General features: G+C 33.4%; 1 protein-coding gene across 2 annotated transcripts; it reads left to right on the forward strand.

Moving 5' to 3' along the window:
• Positions 1-1,129: 1,129 nt before the first annotated feature.
• On the forward strand, positions 1,130-7,591 carry LOC138307201 (uncharacterized). Of its 2 annotated transcripts, none has more exons than XM_069247836.1 (5): positions 1,130-1,284; positions 3,394-3,506; positions 5,342-5,465; positions 6,304-6,377; positions 7,203-7,591. In XM_069247836.1, exons 2-5 carry the CDS (start codon positions 3,449-3,451, stop codon positions 7,295-7,297), a joined length of 351 nt encoding a protein of 116 aa, XP_069103937.1. In that variant the 5' UTR covers positions 1,130-1,284; positions 3,394-3,448; the 3' UTR covers positions 7,298-7,591. The 2 variants fall into 2 exon arrangements, with proteins under 2 accessions (XP_069103937.1, XP_069103936.1); XM_069247835.1 differs by lacking the exon at positions 1,130-1,284 and adding an exon at positions 2,831-3,059.
• The last annotated feature ends 10,696 nt before the right edge of the window (positions 7,592-18,287 follow it).

The raw sequence follows: 18,287 nt of genomic DNA on the forward strand, positions 1-18,287 counted from the left end.
TAACTTAACAACATACAAATTTGATGCTTCCAAAGCTTTGATAATCTGGGAATATTAATATTTTGTCTACCACCCTGTGTGTGATTGTTGGCCTTGCTAACTTATAGAGGTCTTGAAAACCAAAAGGGGAAGAAATAAGTGCAAGGGATCATATAATCCACTCTAGTCCGCTAAACCTCCCTACATTATCTGGGCCCAGTTTCATAAACATTCCTTGACATTAAAAAATCCTTAACTTAAATTTCTCCATAGAAAAGCATTACAAAAGTTAAGGAAAACATCTTAAGTTAAGGAGCATTCCTTAAAAAAGGTAATGCTTTCCTACAGAGAATTTTAGGTTAAGGTATTTCTTAAACTTAAGGAATGTTTGTGAAACTTGGCCCAGGATTTTTTAATAATAAATGTTATGATATAAGCAGATTTAGCGGACTAGATTCACCCCATCGATATATTTAAGAAATTGACCTTTGTCCATCAGACCTATGGTAATACAGTAGTAGTTGGTCAGTTTATAGTATTATTGATCTGCTGACCACTAACCCTACCGTATATAGATACACACATACATTATGTATACGAGTGACACGGGTCAGTAATATAACCCCATACATTATGTACAGAGTTTAGGGGTTATTTAATTAGCTGACGTAAATTGACTACAGTTCTCAGGTGTGCACACATCTTTACATGATAATATTTACAAATAAAAACAGTTCTTATAAGGTTTCTTTTAATTTTCCTCGACAACGCTTGTCTATTTAGGCTATAGGGATGACAAGGAAACATATATACATGCAGCAGGTAAAGGTAAAATGGAAATTAATATAGAGACAACGAAATGTATCTAAAAACAAGGCGAAAAAGCGAAGAAAAAAACTTAACAAAAAAGGTGAATGATAAATGCTAATCAAACAAAATAATCGCAGGGTCTTGGAAATTAGTTATAATTCATCCCGGTGTCTATATAATATATGTAGATTGTTTTTTGGTCTTTTGGGGTGTTGGGTTACACATTTAAACGTCTAAGAGTGCCCCTTTTAGGCACTATAGACTCTACCAATAATTCTTACGTAACTATACACGTGGTCGAGATTACGAAAACCGTATATGAATTTGGCTTGGCCTAATTGGGTTTACCCGAGACTCTCCCCGAGGTAAGCCCAATGGCCATCTATATTGGGTACAGCGACTGTACAGAGACCTAGACAATAGTTAATCAGTTTACCTGGATAGCGAGCACATGTACAAACTAAACAAACCATATTGGAGATATCGGGAGTAAAGGTAAGTTTTTTGTTCCTTTTCTTTCTTTTAAGATTAACACACGTTAATTATAAAGTACACACACTGTTTCATTAAAATATAAGTAGCCAGAATGATTTTGTTTAAGTTATATGTACCGTAAATGGGCGAAAAATTTGACATGTTATTTTTTCTTCAGCAATGTATTGAATACCATATGATTCGATTAATAAGGCTGTGGAAATCATTCAAATGGACAGAAAACATGTATGATGCCTTTGGTTTCAACACAGAACTAATGCATTGAATTTTGTTTTGTTTTGTATGCCTTCTGTCTGTTCAGATGGAAACATACATGCAGAAATCACTTTACAAATACAAATTTAATTACACTGTGAAAATATGAAATGAAATTTTAGACAACAATTTGGCTTCATGGTCTGACCGTATATATATGTACTCCTTTCACAAGTGTAATGGTATTTGACAGTACTGCCTCAAATCATTTTCACCTTTTATTTGTACTCGTACAATTAAAACCCATGAATTCAAAGTACTGTTGTTCTCAAAATATTGGTAACTTTTGGTGATGGATAATATATCAAAAACTTATCTTGATTTATCCAGTGCCAATAACGCATAGTATTATAAATAGAAATACGATAAATATGAAATAAAATATGTTAATTGGTTGACTGGGCATTATGCAATCCTATTTAAAAAGATTGTACTGGATTCACACGAGCATGGACTTGATTCAGGTACCATGTGATGAATACATTGACTAACATTTTCGCCATGATGTGTACGTGACGACCAATTCATAATAAGTAGGAACAAAGTAAAAACAAATGAATAATGGAACAAACAACAGCGTCAGTTCAGACAAGCCTCATACATATAGACACAAATGGAAGAAAATACACAATGGCATTATAATCTTCGGGGTCAAAGGTTAAATACGAATAGGACTTTTTAAACAACGTCAAAGGCATACACCAGGGTGATGGTTTTGGTCCCTAATTATAAAACAGTCCCACGGGACAGTATGCATTCACGAAAAGTAACCCGAAAGAATTTTATTTTCTTCAAAATGTTTCTTTAATATTTTCTCACTTACACGATGTCTTACAAACATGACATTTGATTCCATACATCCTTACATTTATATAAGTATTGAACAGTGCTTTTACAATGGTACGAACACAACGGGATACAGACGCGCTGTACGTCTGCGCTATACACGTAAAATATGCCTGTAATCCATTGCGTTCATATATCGATAAATGATTTCTGGTATGTATTCATTGACATTGTTTTAAATATGTTGGGAAAATATAGGGTCATATTTACAGATCAATCAACTAAATAAATGACATCTTTGCAACAAAAAGTATCAGATTAAAGTAATCTTTGACTTAAACTAAAGACAAAAACTGACATATAATATCACCAATACCATAGCTATAAGAGATTATTTGTTTATATACTGGCTTGACAGTGTAAGTGTTTGAACTTGAACTGTTTCCCCTTTCACTCGCATATAGGCTATATATTTATGAGTCAGTTTTACTGTCGATAGTTTTACATATAACGTCGGTCCGCGTCTTTTAACTTTAAATCACGTGATACTATTTGTACAGTAAAAGCACGAGTACGCTTTAAAGTCGTAGAGGTTGGTAGGAATATAAATTTTAGTGTGCAGAATACAAACGGATATTATCACATCCAGGGGTAGGATGGTGTCAGACGTGATATTAAATACATCTTAGTAGGGGCTTAACCCCAGTGGACTAACGCTAGCCCGTAGGATATACGTAAGTATTTCACACGCTGAAGAAAAAGAGAAACTATTATTTCAAAAAGCAGACATATTTCTTTAAAACAAAGATTAAAATTACTTATGACAATATAATGAAGTGTTTCAAAATTGGTTTGTATCTGCTTTCACTCAAGCGATACATTGTATACATATTTACATACAAAGTTAAAGAAAATGATAAGAAAATCATATATGGATGGCAGGTGAGACTTCTTTAAATTATTGTAAATAAATCCAATTAGATAATTTGAACACATATTTATTTAGTTTTAAAATAAAATTATAAAATCATGGTAATAAATATGTATATCTTCCTAAATCTATTGAAGACACAATGATTGGGAGTAAGGACGTGGGACTCTAGTACTTCCGGCGGAGGTAAAGATGACATCATCTTGGACTATTTACATCTGCTTGAGTTGCTGTCTTCCTCATGTGTCATGTAAGTGTCAAAATCACGTGTGTTTTTATAAAAATAAACAAAAAACTTGTACAAGAATTTTTTCATATGGTAAGTACAAGGAACAGTTACTATATCAATTGATTGGTAGACAATATCATTGTGCGTTTTTTAAGGTCGATATTATGTCAGATTCAAGTTTAGTTGTTTACCAAGGACATATTTGCTCTAGCTACATAAAATCTGAGCCTAGATTCATGAACATTCCATAACTGTAAGGAATTACTTTAACTTAAAATTCTCCATAGTACAGCACTGCAGAAGTTTAGGAAAATTATAAGTTAAGGAGTCTGTCATAAAATCCGTTATGCTTTCCAATGGAGAATTTCAAGTTACGTGATTCCTTAAATTTATGAAACTGGGCCCTGCATTCTAATCAATTGGAGATGCTTCCCTTCTTTTCACGGAATATAACTCTAGTAGATCAGAATATTATTGCTGAAGTTTGTAGGGCTACGTCAGAAGGTGAGATGGTTTGTCAGTCATTGGTTAAGGTTGTGGAAGGACTTCTAGAATCCTTGTTAGAGACTAGTATTACATGTCACCTGGTTAAGGTCATATTATCATCGACTACTTGTTCTTTAAATGAAGCAACAATCTTTCAAACTGGAATTCAGACGAAGGTGCAAGTTAGTTTGGTAATAAAAGGTTTGAAGGGGCATTGGAAATGGAATTACATATGGAGCGATTGCATTGTACCCTCAATATCCCAAAGGTTACTACTTTATATCCATGGAAGAAAAAATTGGCTATCTTAGATTTGTGAGATGTCAAAAGACCACTATTTTGTGTCTGAATGAATATCTGAATGCCTGTAAGAACAAAAATTATTTTTCAAGTTACTATCATGTTGAAGTCGAGGAAAGTGACAGAGAGAGAAAACTGGTTGAACGACTTGGTTTCTCTCAGTTTTTTCGCTTATCGTTTGGACTTTACAACGGGGAAACATGGAAATGTTTTGGGGGATTACTGTATGATTGAATAATTCATTTTTGTAAGATATTTTGATTTTTTCCCCGAAAACCTTTAACGAGCACTTGGAAAGGCTATGAGGGGTGTTTGAAGATGGGGAATTTATGGGTTTCATCTTAAATCCTTAAATGTGATTTTATCTTTCAAACGAAGAGTTCATTTGGGTCATATTATCAATAAACACGGTTAAAGTACAGATAAAGGAAAAATATAAGTTCTTTAATCCTGGAAGTTATGTCAGTTTGTAAAAGAGATGAGGAAAGCCTTTGGTCAGTGAATTCCTGACTACTACAGGATGTTTGTGAACTACTATGCAGATTCGACAGAAAATAGTAAGGTTAAGAATAAGAGTTCTCCTAGAGTAGTAAAGAATGCTTAGTAGCTTTAGAGACTTTTATCTCAGTTTTGAAGTTTAAATGACTGGCAGGGCAAGGTAAGTTTAGACTGGTGTGTCTAGATAGGCCTATGGAAGTAGATGTTTGAGGCTCAGTTAGAAACTTCATTTATCACGCTTGTTAGCTAGTATTGTGTGTGTCTGGGATCAGCAGTCAGTGAGAAATTTACAATATAAAAAGTGATTTACTAAAGGGTTCCAGTATCTCCAATGCGAGCTTCTAATACTGAATATTGTACCATGTATTGTTCTACATGTGTTCTGGCCTCGATTTCTCGAAACAAACTCAAAAACTAACTTAAGTCACATATTTTCAGATAATTGAATTACATAATGAGTAAGTTTTGACTTTTAAGTCTGCACTTTTGTTTCGAGAAGTCGGGGCCTGAATGACCATCATGGTAAACTGAAATCTCAGTGTTTTACATGAGTCACTTTCTGTTCATGCTAGCATTCGTGCCGTGTAACAATGCCTCGTTGCCCGGTTACTGTTACGATGGCTGGCACTGCTGTGACAATGGCTGGTGCTGCTCAGACGATTTTATATGTGGGGACAACAGATGTATCTACCTCAAGTAAGTAGCTAGTCACACATATATCTCTACTTCAATAACAGGTATGTATACATATTGAAGTAAAATTAACTGGACTTTCGGCGTTTTACAGCACACCTATCATTCATATCCCCTTATGAAAGCGTCTTATACACAGACATACACAGGCAATATGTCTTCAGGTCAATTTGACCTGAACAAATCTTGACCTGATATTGACCTAAAATTCACCTGAAATTGAGGCCAATTTTACATGAAGATTTTTTCAGGTCAATTACAGGTCAAAACCTTGACCTGAAATTGAACTGAATTTCAGATTAAGATTTTTCAGGTAAATTTCACCCGAAACAGATCTGAAATTGACTTGAAGTTTTCTTTCTATATGTGAAATTGATCTCAATTTCAGGTCAATTTCAGGTCAAGATTTATTTCAGGTTAAATTGACCGGACGATATATTGCTTGTGTAGTAGTGTATTATCCATATGTCTTATGATGACCTGGTACTATGTCCGTTGTCTTATTGTTTTCTCATGCGGTCTGTAATCGTATTTTGACCTAATACCATTGCCTATTGTTTTATTATGTTTCTCAGGTGCATGTACCTCATTTTTCGATCTGATACCAATGCCTATAATATTTATTTAGTTCCAAGGGGCCTGTATGTACCTATTGTGATATGTTGTTTTATAGTATTTCCCAGGCTCTGTACGTAACTGTGATATTATACAGTTAAAGTATGGGGTTAAGGGATATAGCAAGTTTTTGGTTTCCCGAGTCTATTTCTCGAGGCGGATAAATAACTTTTATATAGTGTAAACAAAGTAGAGGTATAATAAATTGTTTTATTGTATTCCCCAGGGGCCTGTACGTACCTATTGGAATAGGTGTGATATCTATATGTGTTGGATTGTTTGTCTGTCTTCATCAGTTACGTAAGTAAACAATAAGTATAAAACTTTTGTTATTATTATGTTAAACACTTGTATCTCATATTCTGTTTAACGTTAGTAATAATGGATATAAAACATAACTGTTTTATTTCCTTAACACAGAAATTAAAAATCCAATAAATATGTTAAGATTGTCATAAGGCTTTGCTCTGTAGCTCTCTTTGTTCGGTTATTCCTATTAACCAGAGTCAGTTCCCTCCGTTTCAGTCCGTCAGTACTGATGGAGTGACTAACGGACTGAAACGTTAGGAAGTGACTCTGGTAGATCAGAAATGTTCAAATTTTGTGTCTTCGTTGAAAATTTTGGCCTTTTTCTGGCGACGTGAAGATACTAAAGATCGGGTGGAAATTATTCCTTTCGGTACATCAGATTCAATTCTTCTTGTAGACTGGGTTGCCTGCCGTAGTTATTTTCGCCCTGCTAGTATAAGTTCCAAAAATTAAAAAAAAACAAACATGTACATGTATATAGTATTATGAGAATAGTTAAGCGGAGACCTTTGCTATCCCTCTTGTTTCTTTTAACCAGTCAATATTTATTTTGTTTCTTTCATTTTAATCGATTTGACTAGGGGTTATGCTGATGCCAGACGGCAAAACAGTGAAATGAATCTCTACAGTTATCATACATCACTCAGGAAATCTTGCATATATTTGGTGTTGTTAGTTAATCTTAGGCCATCAATATATATTTTCTTATGTTATAAAGGTTTTTACGAAACCTTTAAATTTTGCTCCGGAAAGATAGTGGGCCTTTAAGCCAGTAAATGTTTTTTGTGAAATGTGATGCGCGTTTTTGTATTGTAGGTAAAAAGAAAAAAATTGACCTGACTAGTAGATTGAAGGAAAACTCAGAAGAGAAACTCAGAGACCCTGAAGACGTCTTCAGTGAACATTATTGAATTTTGGAGGATACTTTCGTTTTACTACCGAAATTCGCTTTAAAACAAGTGACATAATGACATTGTATCCTATTGTATCATTTAGAGTGCAATTCTGTCCTTCGCGATCAATTTCACTCCGTCAGAAGGGAAGCAACTATGACAGATCGGAAGGTGTATCACCTACCCGTAGTAAACACATTATAAGACATAACTTATGTTCTTTAATGTCCGTGAATGGAAACACATGTATCGGTTCATCTAGTTGTAATATATTGGAATGTATATGTAATTAAATATTAAACTAAGTGCTGATTAAGTTTGAAAAAAGTTATTTTTGTTCGTGTCTCCGGTGGTATGATTCAATGAGATAACGCTGCAAAAGGGCAACAACTCCACTTTTACAAAGAGACACAACACGCACGCGTTTCACACACGCAATGCCTTGCATACACGTGATGCCGTCCTTAAAAGACTCTGTTTTAAAAAGGACTTTAATTTTATCAATTAACCAACCGATCTATTTTCAATAATGTGTACTATGAAATGACAGATAAGGTGTTGTATATTACAGTTTAGCAAACACCGGGAAAATTGCTGACGAGAACAACTATCTAAAGGGGACGATTTCACAACATGTCATTCTATTTTAAAGCAATATGCATAATAATTGTGTCCTACAAACTATGATTATATTTTACTGATACAAAGTTGCTATAAAAATTATGATTCCTTTTATTAAATCAAATTTAATTCTTTAGTATAAAACATGAGGAAGTAGTGTTGAGAATCTATGTGCAGAGCGCACGATTTTTACAATCACTACGTCTGCTATGGATCAAACCCAGGACCTCTAGATCAACTGATGCAGGTAAAGCAAACATCTTTTCTGCCGGGAGGTACACACTGATGTACATTTATATATTATATTGCGGATAGTACCTACAAGGGTTATATACATTTTCCATGAAAAATGTTGCCATCGAATCCCAAGTGGTTTATTAGGGCACATCTCTAGTGGGTCATTTAAACAAACGAATACTTTATATAATCCGTTAAATCGCAGCATTCACTCAGAACCTTTGAATTACTAGTTGAACGCTCAAATAATCGAGCTGTTTACTAGGGTAAAAGTATCTCAAAACAAATCCGATATGGAACAATGAATTTATAACAGCATATTCCCCAAAACACCAAACACGTACGACTGCAAAAAATAAGCAGATCTTTTAGTTTCAATTACGGATATATTTACAGTGACGTGAGTCTGCATATATTATTTACATGGACATGACATTTCACATTGGCGAGGGAAAATCACCAACCACGATTATCTTGTCTGAAATTTATACTGCAATTGAGAGATTATATGACTCTTTCATATGTACATATGTAGGATAGAACTATTCCACCCGAGGGTACAGAATTTTGGGTCAGAACCGAGGCTTGCCGAGGTTTCTGACCCAAAATTCTGTACCCGAGGGTGGAATAGTTCTATCCTACATAATTTACATATGAAAGAGTTATTTTCTCACATTGCTTGTCGAGTTACTTGCACGAAAGGTGAGGCAGCCATTTTGTTACAAAATCTTAACTTCTTAAATAATTGATCGATTTTAAAAATAAGAACGCCATTCGAAAGAGCTCATCAAAGTTTGGTTTATATTTATAAACATAAACAAGAAATCTTAGGTAAAACGGTTTGAAATGCAAATTAAACAAATGAAATGGTAAATAAATCCGGCAAATCAATCGAAATAGAAGAAAAATGACGTCAACTTTGGCTGATATGACGTCATCTGATTGTTCGGCAATTGTGACGTCACAGCTATGTAAGATAGATTTATCTTACATAGCTGTCTTTCATGGGACAACTCTATCTTACATGGCTAGCTATGTGAGAAAAACTGTTAGTGTCTATTCCTAATTATATTTAAATGCGAATTTTTCATATGAAATAAAGTTATATCCTGATGTGTGAATGAATAAAGTGGTTGAAAGTTGAATGGATTTCCTCCTGTGCGAGGTCACTTTACTTTAAAAATATATTGTATACAATTCTTACAGCGACATGTTTAATATACAATACTCGGCGCTCCTCAGTGATTCCGCATCAGCAATATAACTTAATTAGTAAATATTAGAATGATTATCATTTACCTTAATTTAGACAAGTTTTGTTTTTGTCAATTCAATAGATGTATGAATGAGTTGATGAATGCGTTTTACCTGGTAAGTTTTGGTAAGTATATGATGATATACCTTCATCGTATTAACTACGTAAATCCTGCACGTGCTGGATTAACTAAAATTACGGTTGACAAATCACTAAATACCGGGTTTATAAAAACTCCTGATTGGCACAATCATACAAACAATCACCCAATCTCTGCCAGGGTTCATTGTGGTTCATGCATTTATGGCAATGAACTCTGGAAGAAATAGCCCACCATCATACATATTTATTTATGAACAACTAATAACGTGATTGTTGGCAAAATAAAGATATAACAATTCTGAGAAAAAAAAAATCAAAAAAAAAATCAATAAAGATAATAAAAGAAAAAAATATTAATTTGTATAAATATTCAATAAAAATACTTCATAAAATGGATTAATAGTTAATAAAATCAAAATACCATAAAACAGAAATGGGATAACTATTTGTTAAAGACCAAATTATACTGAAATATTGAAACCATACAGTGTACGTTTACAAGTAAACTAACAAGAGTTTAATAAGTGTCATGATGTTTTCATTAAACCTGGATTAAGAGACCATCTGTCATATTTGACATGCTATTGCTTCCCTTGGAGGGTCATATATGACAGGTTTGACTGTAACATATTAAGGAGAAGCGATAGTACGAGTAAGTCAAACCTATCACCAACTTCTTACGAAACAGTTTGCTTGTAACGAGCATTTTCATTGGCTTAAATATTTATGTTTGATATAATCTATAACGTAGAAAATGCCGTTGTCGATTCTAACATTACATTTGAAACAATGGTGTAATGTAAAAATTTGAATGTCATAATGAATAATACGGGTTATTTTAAATCTATTTTTTTATTTTATGGAGCTATAACACAAAAAAGCTTTGTGGTTTTGTTCGAGTAATATAAACGTATATACAAGCTAATGACATTGTTCAAGCACATTTATAATAGAAAAATTAGTACAAAAACATAAATTAACATGTTTCTGACAAGAAAAACTGCAAAATTATTTTGACATATTATTTTTAAGTGATCTATTTTCATTGTACCTTTTCGAACTACGATGGCTGGGAATGAATGTGAAAAATGAATTATTGCATGAAAACATCTCTATGACGTTAATTTAGATGTAAATCTCGACCAGATTTATCAAACTATATCAACATTATCTATCTAAATGTATCAGACCATATATCTATTTTGGAACTTCATTGCAACTACATCCAGAGCTCAATCGTCTATACATAGGGGACTTTTCAATAGTCTATTTCGCTATTGGTACACAATGTAGGTTGATCCCTCAAGATATTCAGTGTTAACTGAGATGAGATGATAGACGTATGATCAACATGATAGAGTTATAAAAGAGAAAATAGAAAGTAAAACATACAATTGTTATAGAATACAGTTTGATAGTTTTCATTCAAAGGTGATATACAACATTTCCGACAGAAACGATGTTTTTCAAACGATTAGAGTGCTTTTTTCTTCACCGAATATAGCTCGTATGTTGTTTTTGGGCCTGAAACAAACACGGTAATTAATAGTCCGCTAAACCTGCCTGTATTATTAGGCTTTTTTAATTAATTTTTTTGCCTAATTGATAGTCAGCTCGCGGTACCTCTTAAAAATGTTCACATTTTTAAGAGGTATCGCGAGCTGACTATATATTAGGGGAAAAAAGCCTAATAATATAGGCAGGTTTAGCGGACTAGGTAATTAACACATCTTCGCAGCGTTAACATATTAAATACATGTAGATGCCAAGTTTATAACGGAATAGTAATGGCTGAAATGTTGAATTCTAAACATACTATACATATGTTTATAAAACAGTAATTACAAGGTTTTTTTAAAAATAAATAACCTTGACCTTTATTCAAGGTCATACGGGTCAAATAGACTAAAATCCTGATATGAATTCAAACTATTTAAGATATAAAAAATATTTTCCATAACCTAATGAAATTGGTCCCGTTAAAGAATAACATCAAGAGTTACCTCCAATTTCTCTTCTCTTCATTTCATCCGCGACACTCCTTCAGGTGTCGCCCAACTAGTAAAACAGTAATTATATTGGTGTTAATTAATAATGAATACAATAATCATGATATGGAACTATAACACAAATATTCTAAATAATCCGATGAGTGAACAATCTGATGTTAACATTTTTGCTCAATACAGAAACAACAAATTTCAGTCATTCTTCATACTTTAATGTTTCTCAGTAAAGTTCTAAATTTCCTGGAGGTCTATGTAATAGAGATGTAACTCTATCACAGTGTATTAGTTAAATATATTCCCTTGAATTACCTGCCGCCATTGGGACGTTAAATGCAGTACCCGGTACAATGGTTTTTATCGTAGCGGATAATACTGCAACTGTCAGCAGCAGAACCATGAACCAGAACTTATAATGGCGGAAAGGTACGCATAAGGATAACTCTCCCATGGATAAATTGGAAATATATGATTGTCCCTCTGAGGAATTATAAACCACAGCTAAAGTCATATTAACAAGAAGTGCTATCATAACATTTTTAAAACAACACTTTAATTAGGTAAAGTTTGATGTGCTGTTTAACAGAAACATTCTTGTGCATAGTCATTGTATATAGGTATGCTTAGTTACCCAATTCATTTGTTATATTAGACAAGTTTGTAAAATGCTAAACCTTATACAGACATTCTAGTTTCATTATTATTGATATTAAGAGATATGAAACGTTTCACAAACACTTGACAAAGAACATCGATAAGAAATATAATTGACTGGGGTAAAATGCGTACAGATCAGCTTTATATAACTAGCATTTGTTTTGCTATGTTCTACAATATGATGTTATAACACATTAAGTAGATATAAACAGTCGTGTTTTGAAATGTCATCATACACTACATGTACTCACATACCTAAATTGTTTTCTGCATCTGGCACCACATAGTACGTTCTTTACTTCGTTAAAATACCTTGATAAAACCTGAATAAGATACATGCATATGGGTGATTTATTGTTGATTAGACTTTGGTAAGCAATCATATTTTATCTGAAAAAAATTATTTCTTGGCAACTTTGATGTATGATAATGTATCAGATATAGTCTATGCTTCAGCGAAAATTTTATTAGAATCTGCATTGGCAATTCAGGAAAACTTATAATGTAATGTTTTATTTCGTCAAGTGATACATTTGAGGTTCTTAATGTCTTCAATCTGAAGAAGATGATAAATAATCCTATTAATTGTGAAAGTGTTAATTATAAACTTATTTGTTTCAGTCGCATGATAAATAATCCTATTAATTGTGAAAGTGTTAATTATAAACTTATTTGTTTCAGTCGCTGATGATCCACTTCTATTACACACGTTCATCATTTAAATAATAGTATGTCCCACCAACTTTCGGTATTTTGGACAGATACTACATACGTTTTTTTTATTAACGGTTGTTTCGTTGTTAACAGTTTGTCTGATCGTTTAGACAATGCAGATGATGCACAAGTTATATACCGTTAATGGCTGATATACACTGTTTCTGTTAAAAGCGCCATTTAAACAAAAATAAAGTGTTTTTTTAGAGTGTGTTTACAAACGCATGTTTCAACATTTTTGATAGACTACATTTTAAGTAAGTGCATGACACAATGTTTACCGTTACGACAATGGTATGGCGCAAACTCGCATCGATCTGTCTCTTGGAAGAAAATCCATCTTCCACATATCTGGAAAAATTGAAAAATCAAAAATAGTTTTTAAAATTTATTAGATGATTGGAACAACCTTCTTTACACAGTATGTTCTTTTTACATCATTTAGAAATTAGCAAAGTCTGAACTTATGTTCTTGACATGATCACATAGGATAAATTAGCATTTCAATTTTTAGCTGCACATGTCGTTGTGATGATAAAATGATTATAAAGGATGTTCTGTAAATATATTATTTAAGTTGTGATTGATCATTTATGATATCAATTTATACGTTAGTTTTAAGACTATCTGCACAGAACAAATTGCGCTTTGTTAAAGACGTTGCACCGACGACGAATGGTAATATTAACTGTTGTAGACGAATAAGTATTTTTATTTGTTAACAAAACAAGACAATTCTAAACTAATACCGTCAATAGCTTGAGCATCTTATTTTCTTCAGATATGAATATATTTCAAATAATTGTATCCCGGAGAAAATCCATGGCAATATGCCATATTTGGAATAAGGTACTGATTGTGCAGACAAAAAAAGTAAAACAAATTCTAATTTATATATTTTTTTATTCTAATTATACACGTATTTACGCGACTCAGCATCTAAATAATTAAATACTATAAAATGCCCGTGATTAATTGCCGATGCAGATTAAATGAAACGTTCGCTGGATGATGCGTTATTTTTTCTGTTAAATTATCAAAGCAGCCAAAATATCACAATTTCAGACAAGACTAAAGTATAATTAACAATAAATCATCCATATACACGTGTCTTAATCAGGTTTAATTGTGTATTTGAGGTATTTAAAGAAAGGAGAGAACGTGTGTGGTACCAGTTACAGAAAACACTCCCGATAGGTGAGTATTACATGATAACACTTCAGAACATGACTTTTTATATATGCTGTTTTTTATAACATGGTTTTGTAGACCATAGCAGAAGTACTACTTATACATAGCTGATAACTATCTATTTTACCTCCAACAAATTTATTTCATATCCATATCTTCTTTCCTTAGCTTGATCACCAAAAAAAGTGAAAATGTGATAATTATGGAACCGAATTAAGCCGGGGTTGTGTTGTACAGTAATATGCTATTCATATATTGCAAACTTGTTTAATTTAATAACTTTAAATGTTATTTGTCGCGCTATCAGAACTTCGTTTAAAAGAAAAGAATATTCACATTTTTAGCGTGTTGTTTTAATATGAATATATCAAGGTATTGTTTTACCTGTGGTGTATATGATTATGTATTGCTAACGTATCTGAGGGAGGTGTTATCATTACGTGTACTTTGTATTACTCTTGATTAGATTTTCCTTTCTCTACTGACGTATATAGTAAATATGATAAATCTGAGAGTTGTGGTTCTGCTGCTGACGGTAGCGGTATTATCCGCTACGGTACAAACCATTGTACCGGGTACTGCATTCAACGCCCCAATGGCGGCAGGTAATTCAAGGAAATATATTTACCTGGAAATATGTAACGCCAAATTCATTCATAGATGAGGAAAATTTGTTAAACTAATTACATTTTGAATTGAAACATTTATATTTGTACAAAAAGAAAATTCATAACATAATTAAATATCTAAATATTTTCATATTGAGTACCTATTTCCAAAGCTCATATGTATAATAATTATTGGACGCAAGAAAATTAGGGAAACAGCAGGATTATAGAAGGTGTTATTAAGTGAATAGTCGGGATTAAGTTAGTCAAAATGGTGTTTGTTATATCCAGTATAATTTTTTATGCGATAGAAAAATAAAATGTCAAAATCGCTCTGCATGGAAAGAAATCAATTTCAATTGATTTCTATTATAGGATTCCTCCCGGCTGGCTATGACCATGTTGACATTTCCACGCAGCCTCGATTTTAAAGAGTTGAGCAAGTTTATTTTTAGAACTGTGTTAAATTAACACGGGGCTTTTCCAAAATTTCAATGGTTAAAACTACAAAATGTAAGCAGAACTTGACAGTTGTTTGGATATATAAGGTTCATAATCCACGAGACTTCGAAAAGTTGCATAACTTTGCAAATCCATTTCTGCTAAATAATTTTTTGTTATACATATACCGTTCATTTATGAGTAAACGACTTTTGTAGATCCTTTCCCCCGGCTCCTGCCCGTGCAAACATGCTCCCTTTACAGTGTTATTGTAGACGAAAAACTGCTAGTGAGCGGGCCACTTACTACGGGTGATTCAAAACAACGATATCAAAAGGTAAATTAAACATGAATGGAAATAAAAGACTGCTTTTTTCATTCGTATCCTGACAAAAATGAATAGATTTGGGTCCTATTATAAATATTACTGTGATATTTCGGCTGACTAGAGCATTTGATTGGTTGAAACAACGGCGTAGTGATACATTCTTGCTGAAAATATACATTCATTGGCTGTTTCTGGGCTTTAACGTCAGAGCGTACTCTCAACATAATTCGCTTCGCGGTTTATTTGAAATTTTTCTGCTACATTTTTGTATAGTCGATGCCACAGTAGTCTTATCAAGTTGGATTTTAATAATCACCAATATTTACCGCGTTCATTAATAGTATCTAACAGAATTTTTGTAAGAAAAATTGCTATTCTGTTATTATTGTTATGAAATATATTATTTACCTGTGTTTTTAGGCCAGACCAGAAACGATATAAATGAGAAGAAGAAACAAGCTCTAATGGTTTGAAATTCAACACCATTACTGTCGGATATGTTGTATATCATCTACGAATAAAAACTAATAATATCAAACTGTATTCCGAGTAACATTCATCTTTGAGCTCAGTTAACACTGAACAATCAACCAATTGCAAATAGACCTTTGAAATATCCCCTGTGTATAGTGTATATATATTCTCTCATACCTACACGTGTAATACTGGCTGGTCTAGGGCAATACAATCATGTCGCCTGAAGCTGTATTGCATTTCTGCCAACAAATCTAATATTTTCTCGGTACAATTTTAACCATTCCTGTGTCAGAAACTATGCTGGGTTTACTTTAATGATACAAACAACAGAATTTCCGTTAAAATATCACGCAATTTTTATGAATGGATAATTGTCTTGCAGGCGCGGTTTCTTTTTTATTAATTTATTTCAAAAAGGCGGAAAATCGTAGTAGAAAATCGTAATAAAACGTCGAGGTATGAGAGAAAATACTCATACGTGGATATGAAGGATAGGGATATTCAATCCTCGGGATCACAAGCCTCGGGTTTAACAACATTTTGTGACCCTCGGATACAATATCCCTATTCTTCATATCCACATATGAAAGAGTCTTATAGTATATACCCCCTGTGTATAGAAGATTGAGCCTCAGATGAATGTTTGGCTGACCATTCATTCAGTGATTCGCCAATATGTAATGAAGTTTCAAAGTAGATATACAGTCTGATAGACAAATTTTGATAGATAATGATGATATCAATTTGATAAATGTAGTTGAACTTTTCGTACAAATGAAAGGTCATAGAAATTGATACAGTAAACTACATTATTTTCGCGAGAGAGGTCAAATGTCACATGAATAATTTATAAATCTATATTGAAAATAACTAAGACGCGAACTATAATTAGTGATTCATAATAGGTGACATTTCAGTATTTTTGAAGATGTTTCCTGCTAAAATGATCCAATTTCAATATGGCTACCATAAAAAAAGTTTGAACAGCCTCCATGTATGCGGTCTATTGGGTGTATGTCGTGCGTGGTGCGTGTTTTGGGACACTGCGGTATATTCATGTTGTGTCTTCTTGTATAGTGGAACTCTTGCCCTTTTTATAGTGTTATGTCACTGAAGCATGCAATCGAAGACACCAAACACCCGGTCACATTATACTGACCATGGGCTAACCAGTCGTCCCAAATCATTAATACTGAGCACTAAACAGGAGTAGAAACTACCACTTTTATAGACTATAGTGTGTCTCGGTAACAGGGGGCAAAACCAAGCGACTACCTCACAGGGGTGAGCGCTCAACTCAAGGCCAAAACTGAGGTGGTGTCATGGAAAAATCCTAAATTTAGTCGACTTTTTACGATCATGCAATATGTACAATTCTAACGCCCTACCAGCAGGGATAACCTTAAACTTTATTCATACTTTCCTAACTAATTTAATCTTAGTGTTTTAATGATAAACACTAAAACAGTAGTACTATGGTCTGGAGTACAGCAATTGGGTGATTGATCATAAACCAACACTTACCCAAAACATAGCAACATCAGCATTGCTAAACGCGCGGTGAAAACCTTATCGTCAGGATTGAACGTACAAATGCTTTATCTTAATTATTTATTACACACAGTGAAATAACCTCTTCAACGGTATGATATACATACCTACATACAACGAAAACTAATGATAGAAGTAATCAAGATAGAATCTGGTAACACAGGTAATATCCCATCGAAGTATAATCTTTATCAATATTTTAACCGCATCATCATTTTATTTTTAATTTCTTATTGTACAATTCTTAAACCATAAAAGATTAATGGTGCTTTCAAGCGTTTTAAATTAATACAATATACCTTTTGCAATGTCGTCTTCCATTTGTCAAAGAAGTCTTCAACACCAGGTAGCCTATAATGATTGGCTCCCATTTTATTACAGCAGCTCTTACGTCGATTTCACACATCCCTACCCCATTCGTGGACATGACATCCTAATTGATAATAAAGGGGAGTATGATACGTTTCAAGCTCCTTTATGGCCATGTAATCATGATTGGTAGTGAAAGGGAATTATTTTTGAAGTTGATCGAGATAGTAAGTAATACTTATCCAGCCCCTTTTATGACCATGCAACCCTGATAGGTAATGCAAGGGAAGTATATGTGCAGTTGACTGTGGTACCAAGTGATACATCACCCGCCCCTTTTATGGCCATGCAACCCTGATAGGTAATGCAAGGGTAGTTTGTGTGCAGTTGACTGTGGTACCAAGTGATACGTCACCAGCCCCTTTTTTATGGTCATGCAACCCTGATAGGTAATGCAAGGGTAGTATGTATGCAGTTGACTGTGGTACCAAGTGATACGTCACCAGCCCCT

Source organism: Argopecten irradians, chromosome 14 (assembly GCF_041381155.1).
Source record: "Argopecten irradians isolate NY chromosome 14, Ai_NY, whole genome shotgun sequence".
NCBI classification, from domain to species: Eukaryota; Metazoa; Mollusca; class Bivalvia; order Pectinida; family Pectinidae; genus Argopecten; species Argopecten irradians.

Bases quoted from the DNA above. Each gene is read 5' to 3' on its own strand.
- LOC138307201 (XM_069247836.1), top strand. From the start codon at position 3,449: ATGACATCATCTTGGACTATTTACATCTGCTTGAGTTGCTGTCTTCCT. The intron at 5,466-6,303 runs GTAAGTAGCTAG...TGTATTCCCCAG, and splicing joins AACAGATGTATCTACCTCAA to GGGCCTGTACGTACCTATTG. The intron at 6,378-7,202 runs GTAAGTAAACAA...TTTGTATTGTAG, and splicing joins TGTCTGTCTTCATCAGTTAC to GTAAAAAGAAAAAAATTGAC.